General features: G+C 37.8%; 1 protein-coding gene across 12 annotated transcripts in view; it reads right to left on the bottom strand.

Annotated features, from left to right (window-relative positions):
• The window catches only part of KMT2C (lysine methyltransferase 2C), a 208,580-nt gene that overhangs the window by 35,634 nt on the left and 156,091 nt on the right, over nt 1–16,855 (bottom strand). For 11 of the 12 annotated variants that reach the window (XM_068404544.1, XM_068404545.1, XM_068404540.1 and 8 more), the window contains 10 exons: nt 14,851–14,981; nt 13,012–13,198; nt 7,530–7,634; nt 7,127–7,174; nt 5,792–5,929; nt 5,582–5,614; nt 5,380–5,499; nt 3,105–3,243; nt 2,673–2,887; nt 2,484–2,557 (listed from right to left, as the gene is read on the bottom strand). In XM_068404544.1, coding sequence (XP_068260645.1) covers nt 2,484–2,557; nt 2,673–2,887; nt 3,105–3,243; nt 5,380–5,499; nt 5,582–5,614; nt 5,792–5,929; nt 7,127–7,174; nt 7,530–7,634; nt 13,012–13,198; nt 14,851–14,981 — 1,190 coding nt within the window. The remainder of the gene's footprint in view (nt 1–2,483; nt 2,558–2,672; nt 2,888–3,104; nt 3,244–5,379; nt 5,500–5,581; nt 5,615–5,791; nt 5,930–7,126; nt 7,175–7,529; nt 7,635–13,011; nt 13,199–14,850; nt 14,982–16,855) is intronic. The other variant, XM_068404546.1, reaches the window with a different exon arrangement.

The following is a 16,855-nucleotide window of genomic DNA, read 5'->3' as shown; positions in this document are numbered from 1 at the left end:
CATGCTTGTAAAAACTAAATTATGCACTTTAAAAGGCATTCCAAACTGAAAATACTTATTCTCTATAAAAATTCCACGTTTAACATACATGGAAAGAACTAAGGAGTTACTAGCAGTAGAGATTTTCTGTGCATTAGCAGTGTATGTTCAGGTACTGTGCTGTGCCAAGAAAGCATTAATCCCACCAGTTTACCTTTCAAATCACATATTGGTGTGGTCTGCAATCTGAAGACGTGAGCACAGCAGATGATGCTTGGATCAATAAAAGCCACTAATGTGGAGAACTTCAATGACAAGAAAAATACAGTCTACTCCATTAAATAGCCTCTATAGATCTCAGTCTGTGTTAAGTTAGCAGTATAAACATAGGATATGGGCTTATGGATTAGGAAAAAATGGATGAAAGAACAGTAATTCCTCTTCAATGAGGCATTTTACAGCCGTACGGACACTTTAAAGCATCTAACGGAAGTTTCAAAGAGTCTGTTTTACCAACCTAGGATGTGGTTCCTTTTCTGAATCAAACCCTCACATCTTCTTTTTCACAATTTTATTTGCAGTTGTCAAGTAGGGGTTGCCAAGCAGAAAAGGCTTTAATCCTTCCCCTCCAACAATGGAACAGTGACATGGATGAGAGCACGAGTGTCACAGCAGCAGAAGAATTAGTGTCATTTTCCCCTATAAGTGATGGGATTGTGTGTACCAAGGGAAGTAAAAAGCCTACAGTGAAAATCTACTAACGCTCTTCTGAATTTCATTTCTAAGGTAGCCTTTACTCATCCCCACAGAGTGTACATCCCTCAGGAGAGGTGCCACTGCAGCTTCTTGCATGCACAATGCCAGGAGCACTAGCAACAGCTGAATGGCAAGAGCACACGGACTCTGACTTCTGTGAGGAAATAACTGCTTCTTGCTATGTAAATACTCATGTGTGCATGTGTGTGCACTTGCATGCACCCTCCTCCCAAACATGAAGGAAATAATTTTTGCAGCTGCTTTTTGGATATCCATCAGAATAGGACTACATTTGTTAAGAGCAATGAAAAAGAAAAAAATTAGAAACAGAAATAACTGTGAAGTGACAAATGCCTGGATAAAAATCCACCCATATAAGTGGATAGTATCTTATAAATACTGCATAGAAGGAATCACCAAGATTAAATATAGCATGGACAAGATGACATAGAGGTCCAAAGGTGCTGAAGTTACAGGCCTGAATAAAAAGCATAATAATGATGATGCCTCAGTGATACAAAGAAGACAATAGAGAATTATTCATTCAAGTGGAAACGGGTTCAGAAAGATCAAGAACTCTGCTTCCCACATTAAGTTTGGGGTAATGATTTATCCTCCAGAAGTTGTCAGAGAGATAAGGGGATTTTTAAATTTGGACAGTAGGAGATGATGTTGGTATTGTTAAGCTGAGTCGTCAACATACATGGGAATCAAATTTGCTTATTAATGGGACTATATTAAAAATGCACAAGTGAGGGGAGGCGAAGAGACTGAAGACCTAACCCTGTGAAATCCACAGAAATCTACAAAGTGAGAATGATCATCCAACTGCTGTTGTGAAGAATCAAAGAAAAGATGAGACCCAGGAGAGAATGGAGATGTGACAGGAAATTAAAGAAAAGTACATCTGCTAACAATGGCTGGGAAGGTCAAAAAGAATGAAGAATATGGGTTCTGAGATTTGGATGTGGACAGGCTTCAACAAGAGGTTTTAACAAAGCATAAGAGTAACCCTTTGAATGGCAGAAGGTCTACAGAATGGAATCAATGACCACACAACTCCATATAGCTGCTACAAATATGCGTGTTCACTTGACTCAGATGTGAAGAAGGTGAATGCTTTTGGAGAGAAAAATGGAGTCCTTCATGCTCCTCACAAGATGGAAGATATCAAAAGAGCTTCCACCGCAAAGCAACAGAAAAGAGTAAGTAGTGAAGGGGAACAGTAAGGCAAGAACACAGGAGAAAAAGAAAATAAGGGAAGTAGGGGTGTGAGCACTGACGCCTCTGGAATGGTTAGTTCAACAGGTGAAAGACTTCAGCAACTCTAATGGGGCAAAAAAGAAACGACTAGGGAGAGGGGAAGATGAAAGAGAGGAAAGTCACATAACGATTTGTTATTATCCTTCTGAAGAAACTGGTGAGATCCTGAGCAGAAAGAGACAGAGCAAATAAGACCTGAGGCATGAATCAAATGTAGCAAAGAGGCAGTGGGAACCACAAATGGTCTCATCTCAGCTGATGTCTTCAGATTGCATAATACTAATATAGTTTATTCCAAGGCTGAAAATCAAAGAAAACGGGTTGAAACATTCAGAGTTAGAAGTTAAATTACAGGGACATTCTTGAAGTAAGTGAACTTTCACTAACCCTAGAACTTAATTTATTTAAAAAAAACAAATGAAAACTTTATAAATGAAATATATGTTTGCTGGAAGTATGCAAATGGCGGTGGTACTTGTTCTTACCACATATGGAGCCCTCTCCTGTGAGCTTGCTTTCCTCCACAGTTTAGCAATCTGCTTCACTCTTGTAGCCCAGTCTGCAAGGAAAAATGTGTTAATAGGCAAAGCTTTAGTACGTCTATTTTACATTCTTACAAATCAAGATGCACAAATTGCTACAAAATATTTAACCTTATTCAGTAAACCACTCACCTGGGAATTCTTCCTTGAGGTTAGGGAAGTTGATATTTGTATAGAGAACAGGTGCTACTGTTGCCATTTCACCCAAAGCTTCTTCTTTTTCCCACTTAAGAGTGCTTCTTTGAGCATTGGACATTGTATCGCCTTCGCCTTCCAAAGGTGGAGCAGATGGTGCCCATGAGCTGTTCGGATCACTTACCATAGGACTGAACGCTGGATTCTTATCCCTGACAAATCAGAAAAGGGTTTTGTTTTATAGCTAGATTGCTCTCAATATAAAAAAAAAAAACCAATTAGCAAATACTTAATTCCGTTTGCTATTTCAGTAGTGAACAGACTGCAAGAATACACAAGTTTTTGTAGTGGCTGTCAAGAACTAAGTAGTTCAATACTAATAATATCACAGTATTAAATAGATACTTTTTCTTTCCCATCTTGACTTACCTGGTATCAGTATATGGTTGCTGTGTAATGGGAGAGAAAGTGCCCAGTCCACCTCCAGCAGTCAAAGCTGTATGAGGGAGATGAGGGTTAGGGCCAATCAGACCATTCATGAGGGGCACTCTTGGAAACGTGTTGTCTCCTGGAAAGAAGAAGAATTTTAAATTACTGTTTTAAAGGGTGACTACTTTTAAGGTAGAGGTGGAAGTTTTCAGTGAAAAAATTATGTCTCACCTAATGAAAAACTAATCACTTTAAAATTTTGTAGTACTGACCTTACATGTATGGAAAAAGTTTTACATCACTTTACATTGCTTCCCTACAAGCTTAGGGGATTCTTCTCTACTGTATCACACCCCTGCACAGATTTTTTTTCCTTGTCTGAAAAATCAGGTTTTTTAAAATGGATTTCCAAAGCTTTCGCAGTAGCCCATGCTATGGTACTGCACTTTATATTGAGGTATATTCTTAAAGCTACTGGTCTGTCATATTCATTATACCCAGATCCAAGCAGCAAGCATGGAGAAGGTTGTTCTCAGTCCTTGCAGAAATATCACTATTCACTTGAATTAAACATCTCCTCTTCTGAGACTTCTGAGTAGTGTACCAAAGTAAGCCTCATTATGTACTAACTCCCTAATTTGTAACCAATGAAACAGATAAATCTAGTCAAATGAGCATCAGCATTTTCTAATTACATGTCCAGCCTAGCAGTATGAAGTCAGAAAATTTTATTTATTGGATTACAATATTAGGCAAATGTGGCACAGGCAGATTCATTCCAGCAGATGGTTTTTGCAGTGTTCCTACAAAGAATTAACACTGGCCTTTGAATCCCTGACACTGAAGTGCAATTTTAACTGTTGTTCCAGTATTTTCTTAAAAGCATAGAAAGAGCACAGCAACTAGATGCATCTGTAGGATGACACTGTATCATCCTCTCATGCTTTACAGGACTGTCTTCTGATCTATAGGTTACATACGCTACGCAGGAAGTATAGTTTGGATGAAAGTAACTCAAAATTTAAGAGAACGTGCTTTATTATAGCTGCTAAATAGATAGTACATGGTAACGGTGAAGACCTGGCAAACAAACAGGATGGAGAGTCAAGGCCTCTGGTTTGCACTGTAGGATCACATGTCTTTATGAAAAGAAAGCATTAATTTTATTTCAAATTGCTGAAACTTGATGCAAGCTTCCCCATTACTGAAGCACTCATCTCACAGAAACACGTGGATCATTACACCGTAACTGAACCAAATTATAAACCTAAAACTTTGTAATTGTGGCAGTTCCCACAGGGAGAAGTTAAACAATCTTACAGAGCTCAAATGCTAAAGTTATGTCCAAGTACTCAAGTAACTGGGAAACAGGCAATGATATCTAGATTATCTTCTGCTTTAAATCATCTCATTATTTGCTTTAAACTCTCTCCTTTCTAAGACTTTTTGAAGCCTTTCCTTTTTATGGAAATTCATCCAACTAGGAAACCAATCGTTTTTCTTCTCATGATTAATTCACTGGTGAAAGCAATTTGCATACTACTTTTTGTAGCACTAGGATAACAGAATGGGAATACTTTACATGAGCTCAGGGAAAACCCACTAGAGGTGATGTCTGGGTGAGAAAAGAGTGTCTTTAACTATGCTCATACATACTGCTAAGAAAAAGAAAAGCTCTACTGGTAAAATCAATAAAATAAAAAAAAACCCAAAATCAATCTGCCGCTTGCTTTCGATATAAGAATAAGAATATGGTTTATCAACTCATGATAATTCTAGTAGTAACAAAGAAAATAAATTATGATCTCCCAGATACATTTCAAAATTATATAGCCTTCTCTCTATTATTTGGGTAGGACTAGTTAACATGTTAAACTGAATTCTTGAAGGAAATTAAGATTCTGTAAATCAGTTTTATACAGACTCTTTCCTTATCCTTGAGGAGGTAATCAAAAGTAATTAAAGTCAGAAGAGAACACACGCTTTATCACAGACAAATTGCAAAAATATGAAAGTGTCAGCTAAAATAAAAGCTCCAATATGTCAGAAAAATCTAAAATAACTCTCCCTTTCTATTAGCAATATTTATGTGCATGTTAATCACATACCTCCCTTCAGAACAGTTTTAGAATAATATTTCATAAATTAAAAATGGCAGATTCCACAAATTAACCATAGCAGAAAGTGAGGCGTGTACTATTTTCACATCAGTATTTAAAAGATGCACAACTCTCCTGACCAGGCCGCTGTTTTTAAAAGTAACAAAGGAACATACCTTGATTGTGCAAAGACATAAGTTGTGGTGGAGGTGGAGGCTGTGGCAAAGGAGCTGGCTGTGTGGTTGCTGGACTTAATACAGCTGTGAACAAATCTTCAACATCCTTTCCTCCTAGCTCTGCAAAAACACTGCGCATGAGGTGGCTGGCATTGTTTACAAACTATATTTTATAAAAGACAACACAGATTAAAGCACATACCTGGGATTTTGTACAATTTGCCAAGAATAGCACCTGGACAAAGTAAAGACAACACAGAATGAGTAATCATCAAAAGGTGCAACAACAAAATTTATTCTGCAGCCAAGTCCAAATAGGTATGTTAGAATACATAGATAGTAATTTGAGAAAAAAAGAGAAGATTTCTACTTAAGTTTTCTAGAAGACCAAGATCAAGGATGTAAAAATTACCATCTGTGACCATTTTGTCTAGTTCTGGACTCAGGATTCCATCCAACTGTTCTTCACTCAATGGCCGTGAACTCTGGTTGACATTTGGCTGAGGCAGAGAAGAAGGATCATCAGAGATGGGACCAATATCCAATCCAGCTGAAGGGAGAAAGAATATTAAGTTAGACATAAATAGTAAAATTTATTGGTACAGAATAAAGAGCATAAAACTTTTTTTTTTTCCCTAGAGCTGAGCGATCAACTAAACCAAGACTTTCTAAGATTTGAAAGGTAAGGCAAAATAAGACATTCATTAGAAAAAGTAAACAAAACTGCCACTATTTACCTGCAGTTTACTGTATAGTTTGAGGAATGTTAATTGACTAGAATGCAACTGGAAGAATGGGAAATTTTTGTTGAAAGAAGACTATTCAGAATATTGAGTTTAAGTACAGCATGTTTTCGAGTGTATAGTTTTCAGGATATATGTTCCAGTATATCTATTTTTCACATTTTAGAAACAATCACACCAGTAGTCAAGATGGTTCATCCTCACGTACCTTAAACTTCACCCCAAATGTCCTTATAATATTACACTAAGTATCTACTGAAGTGCTGTTGAAGTGCATTCAATATCAAACAAGTTATAGCAGCTTCTGTTTCAAAAACAAGTACTAAATATTCTGGGTTACATGAAACTAAGTGATTTATTGGTACTGAGAAAACATAACTTACTACATAAATTTCCTACCATCCTTTACAAGTCAATACATGTCTCAAATGAGAAAGGTCTTTGAAAAAAAGAAGTACACACTTCAGTATTTCAAATATATTTCTGTATTCGATACCAAATAAAAACAAATTTAAAATAATGAAACATGCCATTCTACTTATTGTCAACCCGCGTTTTACATAAAGTGATGAATCATCATCCAGGGGAAACAAAAAGATTTGATGCTGACTGCTTTATTCATGCTTTAATATATTCACATTGTTAAAATGCTTTTAATTTACAAAAGATACCACTATGATAAAAACTACACACTACTACCAGAAGTAAGATTAAAACTAACAGTGACAGCAAGAAAATGCATGGTTTTGTATCATGAAACACAAAAACTCAGGAAGGTTTTTAAAAGCTGTAAGCAAAACTTTATGCAGTACTCTTAAATGTGGAGTGCAGAGTTTATAGGTCGTGTTAGAATCAAAAACACCACAGAAAGAGTGGAAAATGAAAGCATGAATTAGTGACACAGTAAAGGAGTACTAGTTTCTACACATGCAGTTCTTTCAGCTAAAACCACTAGGAAAGAGGACTACTTCTAACCATGGATCATCCATTGTTTAGTTTCTTACCAAATGGGGAGGGTGAGTTCTCAACCTGGAAAGTGCATAAATCAAGACCTACAGGACCCAAACCAGATAAAATGGATGATTATAACACGAAAACAAAAAAAAAAAAGTAAAGAAAAAGCTGCATGCTGAAAAAAGCTACGCAGGTATGACAGGCAACGGCAGCTACATTTTATTCTCTCTTAAGCAGCAAAGCAAAGAGCCAAGTAAAACAAAATGTTGAAAAGGTTGGGGATTTTTTTTTTGGTAGAAGACAAGAAAATAATCTCAAACCAAGGTATTCTTAAGATATGAAAATTGTATCTGAAATCACCTAGAGCACAACCTATAAATGCAACAAATATATCTATACTAAAGAGGAAAAAAAAGAAAACAAATACCGGAAAGACCTTATAAACATACATACCTGAATGATCTCCAGACTTTACCAAATCATCAGAAAGTATTCCAAGAATATCATCATCAGTATTTAAGACCTCAGAAAGATCGGCTAAAGGATCATCAGTGCTACCTGTATAAAATGCAATAAATAAAATCAACCAGTCGTGGCATTTACACATGACTCTGGTGATGTATTATAGCTTGAGCTATAAACTCAACATAGATTTATCAGGCTATAAGGGCCTTCTAGAGTGTGTTATGTATTGTAAGTGACTCTGGGGTGCGAGACTGTGCTGACCAGCATCCCCTCCCAGCCCGTACTGTAGCCATCTTCACATGCTTACATTGTTTATTATTTTCTCCAACACAGTAAAAGTGATAATGTAATCAGTCAAGTGGAAGAAAGACTGGATGAATTTAGGGGAAAAAAAAACCCAAGATCTAGTGAGAACTTGCAACCTCTAAGACACAAAGGCCTATGAATGTGAAAGTCAACAAATAGGTTTTATAAAGGACACAGCTCACACCAAATCAACAGGGAATATTTAAAAAAAAAATTGTAAGAAAGTGATCTCTTACCACCACTATCTTTCTTAAGGCTCAAAGCAACCAATTACTACACCCTGATAGGGATGTAAAATGTAAGAGTAAGAAGCGGTAGTAAGTAAATGGTAATTGGAGATGCGATTTTTAAGATCAGAAGAAATCCTGAAGAAGTGAGAACAGCCAGAGGTAGAAATGTCATGTTTGTTTTGTTGTCTAGGAAAAACTGGCCTGGTCCTAGCCATAAATTACTTAATATTAAATAATAAATTCTGGATACGATTATCTTCTTGACATCCAATTCATTAGAAAGAAATTACTCCAAATGGCCCATCTGGTTTTATTAACTATTTTTTTAGGACTATTACAGATGTGCAACATTTGAAGAAAATTGTTTGACAAATAAATAAAAGTTGAGAAAAATATTTTTCAGAAAAGCTGCAGACTATCATGACTACGTGAGCAAACATTGCCAGACCAATGAAACATGAGGAGAGGGTAAATACACGTATAATTAAACAGAGAAAAGGGATTAATACAAATCATAAAATGTACAATGTGGGAAACAAATATGGGCAGGTTGAAGAGGGACCAAAATTTCACACACATACAGGTATCTTTCCCACTGTTACAACCCAACTGCCCCAGGATGGTATTTCTGGCTTAATTCAGAGGCCTGGTGCCAAGGATTTACCTATATCATGAGGCTACTTTCCAAGCTGCTAAATTTTACAATGAATTAGAAGTTCCTTCTGCTGTTTTTCAGAGACAACCCTTTTCCCTTCTACCATTACTGAAAGTCAAAATGAAAATGATTTTTCTTCACTTTACTATTTGTATTCTTTATTTTTATCCTTTGTAATGCAGATAAGATGATACCATCCTAATTAAATCATGTTTTATGTTTGCCACTCAACTAGGTGGATCAATGTGCCAGTGCAGACCAGTCCGTTTACACGTACATAAAGAATACGGCTCCTACTGACATCAGAAGTATTAAAAAGTGCCTCAAACCCACATCACTTTGTGGGTATAGTTATTTTGTGTACATGATAAAAAGTACTATGAAACGTAAGGTTTTAAACAAAACCTAGCTGTTGGGTTTTTGGTAGGTTTTTTTGTTTTGGTTTGGTTTTTTTTGCTTTTGGGTTTTGTTTTTTGTTTTTTTTTTCCAGACACTTGTTTTCCTTCCGGCAATTTAGTCTAATTATGCAAGTAACTAACTAACACCACACACAGCAAGGTGACGTTAATGACTTCAGCTGGCTGGTAGGCAAAGGATTGACTTTAACCATTCTTTAACTTCCCTGAATTCCTACTTGAAGGCAGGTAAGTATCAGGGAGAAAAAAGCCCTTATGAAGGAAGCACCGCGGCTGTATTAAGCAGCCTTTAATTCTTCTGCAGTATTTTATGGTACGGTGTTTTTCTCCACAGCCCTTAGTAATGTGCTTGGGAACAGTTCCTAAAAATTCAACGTCTAATTTGAATATAAATATATTGAATAAGTAGCTAGAAAGAGCTCCCATGGAAAGGTATAACTGAAGAGTTTACCACCCATAGCTACAAACTGGCTGTGAATAAATTCAGGCTTCAAATTAGAGGGCTCCTAACTATTAAGGCAATCAGACTCTGTAATGGGCTTCTGATGAGATTACTAGGTTGGAAAAAAGCTACCTGCTTTCAAAATGGAGCTTGTTAAGTCTATAAAAAGGCTGAGTGCTAGTGATAGCAGCGGGCTAGACTCTATGATCCATGTCTCATATAAGACATCTAATCTAGAGCATATTTTTACATTTTTCTTCTATTTTTTTCCTCATTTTATTTCCATGCATGCTAAATATTATCTTGGAAACAACTAAATCACTCGAGTCAGCTGCTTCAGATCAGAATCAATAGCTGGTTGACATCTGCTGCCAAACAAATAGCTCAATACTGCTCATTAATTTGACTCTTTCAGAATGGAGATGAACACTAAGACAAAGTAAAAAGGAAAATAATTTGCTTGTAATGCTGGATCTCTAAGAAAGCACAGTTCTGCTGCTGTCTCGTGATCCTGATTCCTCTGATGCATTTACTTTTATTTATTTATGAAGTTCTAAAAGAACAAAAACGCCTCTCCCAAGGCTGCAGCCACCCTAAGATGTTTAATCACGCAGTAACATATCTAGTTATAAAACGTCCCAGCAGCATTTGAATCCATTGCACACAGACTCAGATGATTCCTCTCATTTTGTCTAGGTAGAATTTCTTTAGCATTCTCTAGAGACCCTACTTGAACAGATGACTTTTTCAGCATCCCCAGAAAAAATACACTGAATTTAAGCTATTTCAAACTAAAGGAGAGATCACATTGCCAGAGCCTTCACAGAACACACCTCGCCAAGTGGCCTCTTTCTCATCAGAGACACCCAGGTCAAGAAACTCAGGAGAGACGTGGACAGTCCTCAGACCACGCAGGATGCAAGAGATCCCAATCACCACCTTCAACTTTACCCATGAACAGCCAGGGAGACCCCAGAGATCTGGTGCTCTGTGTTCCCAGTGAGCAACTCTTCGCACTCTGCTCTAGCGCTGTCTTGGGAATAATTTTAAGGATTGGTTCCATGGAGAACAGACTGCACAGTGTGCCACGCATGTTACAAAACCACAGGAAAGGTGAGTCTTGCAACTGAAAACAAAAACCGTAACCTCTTTGCCAGACAGAACTCAGGACTGGGACCCTAAAGCTCACTTCAGTCACAGTTACTAAAAAACAAAGGACTCCAAAAACCCTCTTCTGGCCAGCGCTGCCAATCCCCAGCACTACTGCAATCTTGTCTAGCAAAAGCTTCAGATACCCTTAACCAAGCTCTAAGAATAAAGTCACAGAACGTGTCACTGAAATGCACTGTCAGTTCACGAGCAGAGCGAACACATTGCTGTTTGATACGCTAGCAGCCCTCTGCACATGTTGAAAAGCAAAGCAGAGAGAATAACTTCCTCTCTAGATGCTTGAGAGCTCTTTGGAAGATGAACAAGTAAATCTAACCCTTAATCCTGGGATTAAACAAGTGGAGTTTCCAAGAAAAGAACATCTTTTTTTGTGGAAAAAGACCTGTCCAGTTAAGCAAGTCAGCAGTCCCTGTGAGAAATGGCACTGTAGGAAAATAACACAGTTGGTAACAATATGGCCCTAACAAGCTCTCACTGCAGTGAATAAAGCAGTTCATGTTGTTCCTGGTGCTCCTGGACACTGTTCTCACCTCCAGCTCCTCTGCAATACCAGCCAGAAGGGATGATGGGACTGTTGCTAGCTCAGCAGTTAGCCAATTTACCAGGGTCTCCACCACTCAGAATGAATCTGGCTTGCTCACACGTGTGGATGCTATTGTGCAAATAACTGTCTCCCACAAAGTCACAGTGAAAGAGTTAAGAAAAAACTGCACTGGAACTGATCAATACTGGCAGATGACTTCACTCACTGGCACTCCAACTACAACAAACGGCTCCATCTGGACACAATTTTGGCCAGAAATCTGAACAGTTGAGAGACAATTGTTGAGAACATTCCTATGGCCAGAAAGCACTGTCCTTTGAGTGTCTTGCACATAAAATGGGAAAGACGGTAGGTTATCCACTAAAACCCTTGCTAGTGATTTATTTCTGAATAGAAAGAATAGGAAATTATGATGTTTTACAACTTTGCTTTTTCATAAAGAACAGGGTTTTTTAAAAAATTCCTTTTGAACTTTGAAAAACAGGACATTAAATCAACATCAAGTTCATTACTTTCTAAAACCTTATACTGCCATAATACATGAACATTAATGACTTTAATCTTGCAGTTGGATAGACCAGCCAAGACTTCTGAATCTGTATTTCTCTGGCTTCAGAAGAATGCTGGAGTGAAAAGAAGTCTACTACGTGAGTGTATTTTCTTGCAGCGTTGGAACCAATGAAATACAGACCTTGAAATACTCCATTTGCAGCAGTTTCCCCTTCAGGGGAAGTTAACTTTTGCATTCTCTATTACTCACAATTTCAGCTCTATAACGATCAATGTTTAATTATAATGTAGCCTTTTGCTTTTCATTTAGCAGATTTTCACCGAGTAACAATCACAAATAAGCGACCTTTCTTCAAATGACTTTGGACACAGGAAACTATATCAATATGTGTAAACATTTTTAGATGGAAAAACTTGTGAGGATGAGCTGAAACACAAGCTACAAATTAAGTAATACACACAAGAAATAGTAACAGTTTTTAAAAAATACAGAATGGTAAGACACCTCTAGCTAACGGCACATATTACAAGACACAGAGAAAAAAATAATTTGGAGGGGACAGTAAATTTTTCGCTTTTAATTGCTCCCTTTGTGTGAAGCTGCCCTTTCAGCAGCACTTCACAACTCCGGCTATTTGCAAAACTCTCAGCAGTAACTTCAGTAAGGTTTTGCAATAGCAAAAGCAAAAGATTGCCTAGGGGCTACAAACTGTACCTGGAAAGGGCACTCATGTTCCGAAAGGACATGGTGAACCAAAAATTCCGAGGAGACTGGCAACCTAAAATAATCTAAAACATTAAAGAAAATAAAAGTTGGATGATATTCATCCAACTAGTATTCACTAGACTACTAAAAATATCTTTTAGTTAGAGTATTTTTGTCGTCTTCTATAACAGGTGTGTATGCTCATTCTTACACAGAATTTTCACAGATTTTATAGACACGGATGTTACAGTAAAGGAGTTTAAGATTTACACTAAGTGCCAATTGTTGTGCCATCCACTGCTCTTTCTGAAACAGCTGAAGCCCTGGACCTTAATATTAATGATTACCAATGTAACTTAACCTCACAAGGACAGTTAATATACAGAATGTTGAAAAATACATCAGATAAACATATTGAGAAAAGTGGAAAAGCCCCAGGTGCATGAACAAAATCAAACTACTGAATTACCACTAACTTTAGCTTTGTATACCTTGAGGTCCCAGTTTTGCCTGAGCTGGCGTGGAGGTTGAGCTAAGAAGGGGGTCAGATGAAGGATCCAGAAAATTGGTGGTCAGATTTGTTTTACATGAGAGTGGAAGTGATTCTTCAGGTAAATTATCTAGGCTCATCTTGTTTTGTCTACTGGTATCTAGTAGGTCTTTCCCAAAGAAAGCTTCCTGCAAAGAAGACAAAATGATTCAATGTAGGAAGAACACTGTATGTATTGAAAAAGTTGGGTAAATGGTAAAGTTAAAATTAAAAGCCAATAACTACTAGAAATATAAAAATACAGTCTCAAACTCACACACCTTCCAGTATGGCAGTATCTCTTCCAGGCTATGAGGCGTGGATACAACTTACCCGAGGTAGCTACATTATTAATATTTTATGATTAAATCCGCACCTTAAATTATATAGAAAAACTACAGTCTTCTTATGTATATGTGGCACAGACAGTGTACTAATAAAGTGTTATTATATATCACAAGTTTTTCAGTAATTAAAATATTTCTTGTCGCACAAAAAGGACAGCTGAAGAAGGGGAATAGTACTGAGCAACTTGATCAAGGCCACACAAGAAGTTTATGAAAAACATGCAAGCTCATTGTGGTCCAAATTCTAGAATGATGGTACACTGCATTTCAGTTAGCACAAAATCATCCTAATGTTGGCCTGCAGTAACAAAACACCTAAAGCTGTTTAACTTACACTGGTATCTTTTAAAATATTATATAACAGCTATCACTCACCTATGCCTGAGTACTCAGTAATTTGACAACAACCTATCAAATTTTCAAGCCAATTTTTATTCATTATGTAAGAACTTTTTCTGTTTTCCTGTAGTCTTTAAAATCTTGATTTAGGATACAGCTGCTAAAAATAAAGCTAAAGAAAGATTTTTCAGTATCAGTTATTCCAATATGAGCAAAAGAAGAATCTAAGAAATAGTCTTATGTTCTACAGGAGTAAAACATGCATTAAGAAAAACAATATTTATCCTCATTAATCCAAAGGAAACGTTGCTTAAGTATTTTCTTTCCAACTCACTTCCCCACTTACGAAATATAAATTATTTTTAGACAGAGATTGCTCTGCGTCTCTGTCAATTCTTTGGTTTTAATCCCAATATAGTCTATGTCATGAAGTTTGGTGAACATCCACCAAGGTAATAAAGCTTTCATGAAAAAGGTGGCTGAGAAGAAGAGTGAGCCAAATAATGTTCACAGTGAGAGACATATACAAACCAGTGAGTTTATAAACTGGTTGAAGGTAGCTAAGCTGCTCAATCACCATTAATATCCTGGTTATTATCCAGGAGTGCTACCTCCTACCTGCTAGGGACATCACAGAATTAATGGGGGGAAAAGAGCAGAGATTATCTTGGTAGGGAGATGCAGGGCATATAAAACCACGAAACTGTAGGAAAACAAGTTTCCGCTATCAAATCATGTTCTAGAATCTTCTGAAAAGAAAAACTACTATCTTGAGGAAATGGCATGATCAGGCTAAGACATCCTACAGAGTTAACTGCTGAAAACGTCATGTGTCAGTACAGAGAGAAAAGAAAGGCTTTTTTCTCCCCGCCTCCTCTCTTGAAACAAATAGAGATCTATACATTGAGAAATAATACCAGAGGACTGGAGATTTAACCTAATATACAGCTTTCTGTACAAACTTCTGAACATTCTTTATAGAAAACCCATTTAATTTGAATGATAAATTGGGAATCTGAAAAGAAACATTAATGGTTTAAATTAACTACAAATCAACACACATAAAGATCAGGTTTTTAAATGGATTTACACAAGAAGCAGACCAATAGCTTTACCTGCAAGTAGGCAGGGAAGGTTTCTTCAAGTTTGTTTTTCTTTTTTCTGTAACGCTTTTTTATTTTCTCGGTACTTTCAGAAGCTGGGGTAGACTCCTCAACTGGAGTGTCTGGCAGCTGTTCTGTCCAACCTAAAAAGTAACATTCAGGCACAAATAAGTAAAACACTCTGTGTCTTCCTCTAAAGATACAGTGGCAGCATGCTTAATGCGTCCTGCTGCCGATCTGGGTGCAGGGATTTATTGAGTATCACTCTAAATGTATTCTGAAGGTGGCTTTTATCTAGCCAGCTGTGAACTGCCACCTGAGCATCTGGGCTCTGGCAGTCAGAAATACCATACGTGATACTAGTCACATCACTACCCTGTTGTACCTCACTGGCTGTAGATACACCTTTAACTTTTGTATCTCCAAGCCAACCTAAGAATTTGGTAATTTGAGAGAAATTATAGGTGCCATTCAACCAGATATTTGAAAGATAATACCACTGAAGTACTATCTCCAAAATCATCCACGTTGAGTTACACATTAATCATTTTATACACTAATTTTTCTCAAATTAAAAGTAAAAAAAATATTTTTTTTAAATCTCAGAAATTACTGTCATATAAATAATAAACTGGCCAGAAAAAGAAATCCATAAGGAAGCCCTTCAAGAAAAATTACATTTATTCAGCTATCATATTCTGAAGTGGCACTGTTTTTTTCTAATAAACGCAAAAGCACACTGTGCTCATCAATCATTCAGTATTTTATTTCAACAGACCAGGGAAAACACTGCAGGTAAAAGCAGAACTTTTGAAGTCCTGCTACTTCTGTCTTGCTAAAGCTAATTAGATGAAATTAATAACCCTGGGAAGTTATATAAGAAATTATATTATTGTGGTAGTAAAATCAGCTATGCTTTGTACTGTAGTCATCTCATACCACATTCAGAGGACAGTGAGTAGAACGGGGCTCACCAACACTGTGACCTCTGCATTGTTTGAGAGTGAGCTTTTGCAGAGAAAGGGGGTGGAACATGACAAGAGTAGCAAAAAACTTGGTAAGGCTGATGAGTACTGGCAGCTGAGAAGCAGGCTCTCAGCAAGCTACGAGGATTTAAAACATCCAAAGATTTTTCTGAGTTATTTTCTTCTTAACAAGCAACTGTGCCTGAGCAGACAAAAAGAAGCTCAAAGTTTTAGCTGAAGAATACTTGTTTAAGAATATCACTTTTTAACAATACACATTGTACCGTTACCCAGAATAACCACTCTCTATTATCTACCAGCAGTCCTGGTTAACTGGAGAAGTTCCAGCTGACTGGGAATTAGCAAACGTAACGCCCATCTACAAGAAGGGTCGGAAGGATGATCCAGGGAACTATAGGCCTGTCAGCCTGACCTCGGTGCCAGGCAAGGTGATGGAACAGATCATCCTGAGTGCCATTACACGGCACATGCAGGACAATCGGGGCATCGGGGCCAGCCAACATGGATTCATGAAAGGCAGGTCCTGCTTGACCAATCTGGTCTCCTTCTATGACCAAGTGACCCGCTTAGTAGATGAGGGCAGGGCTGTGGATGTCGTCTGTCTAGACTTCAGTAAGGCATTCGACACTGTCTCCCACAGCATCCTCCTAGACAAACTGGCTGCCCAGGGCTTCAATGGGTGGACTCTTCGATGGGTTAAAAACTGGCTGGATGGCCGAGCCCAGAGAGTGGTGGTGAATAGGGCAAAGTCCAACTGGCGGCCGGTCACTAGCGGTGTTCCCCAGGGCTCCGTTCTGGGGCCGGTGCTGTTCAATATCTTTATAGATGATCTAGACGTAGGGATTGAGTGCACCCTCAGCAAATTTGCAGATGACACCAAGCTGGGTGGCAGTGTTGATCTGCTGGAGGGTAGGAAGGCCCTACAGAGGGATCTGGACAGGTTAGATAGATGGGCCGAGACCAACGGCATGAGGTTCAACAAGAACAAGTGCCGGGTCTTACACTTCAGCCACAACAACCCCATGCAGCGC

Source organism: Nyctibius grandis, chromosome 7 (assembly GCF_013368605.1).
Source record: "Nyctibius grandis isolate bNycGra1 chromosome 7, bNycGra1.pri, whole genome shotgun sequence".
In the NCBI taxonomy this organism is placed as follows: domain Eukaryota; kingdom Metazoa; phylum Chordata; class Aves; order Nyctibiiformes; family Nyctibiidae; genus Nyctibius; species Nyctibius grandis.
This window is presented reverse-complemented; position numbering and strand designations above follow the sequence as displayed.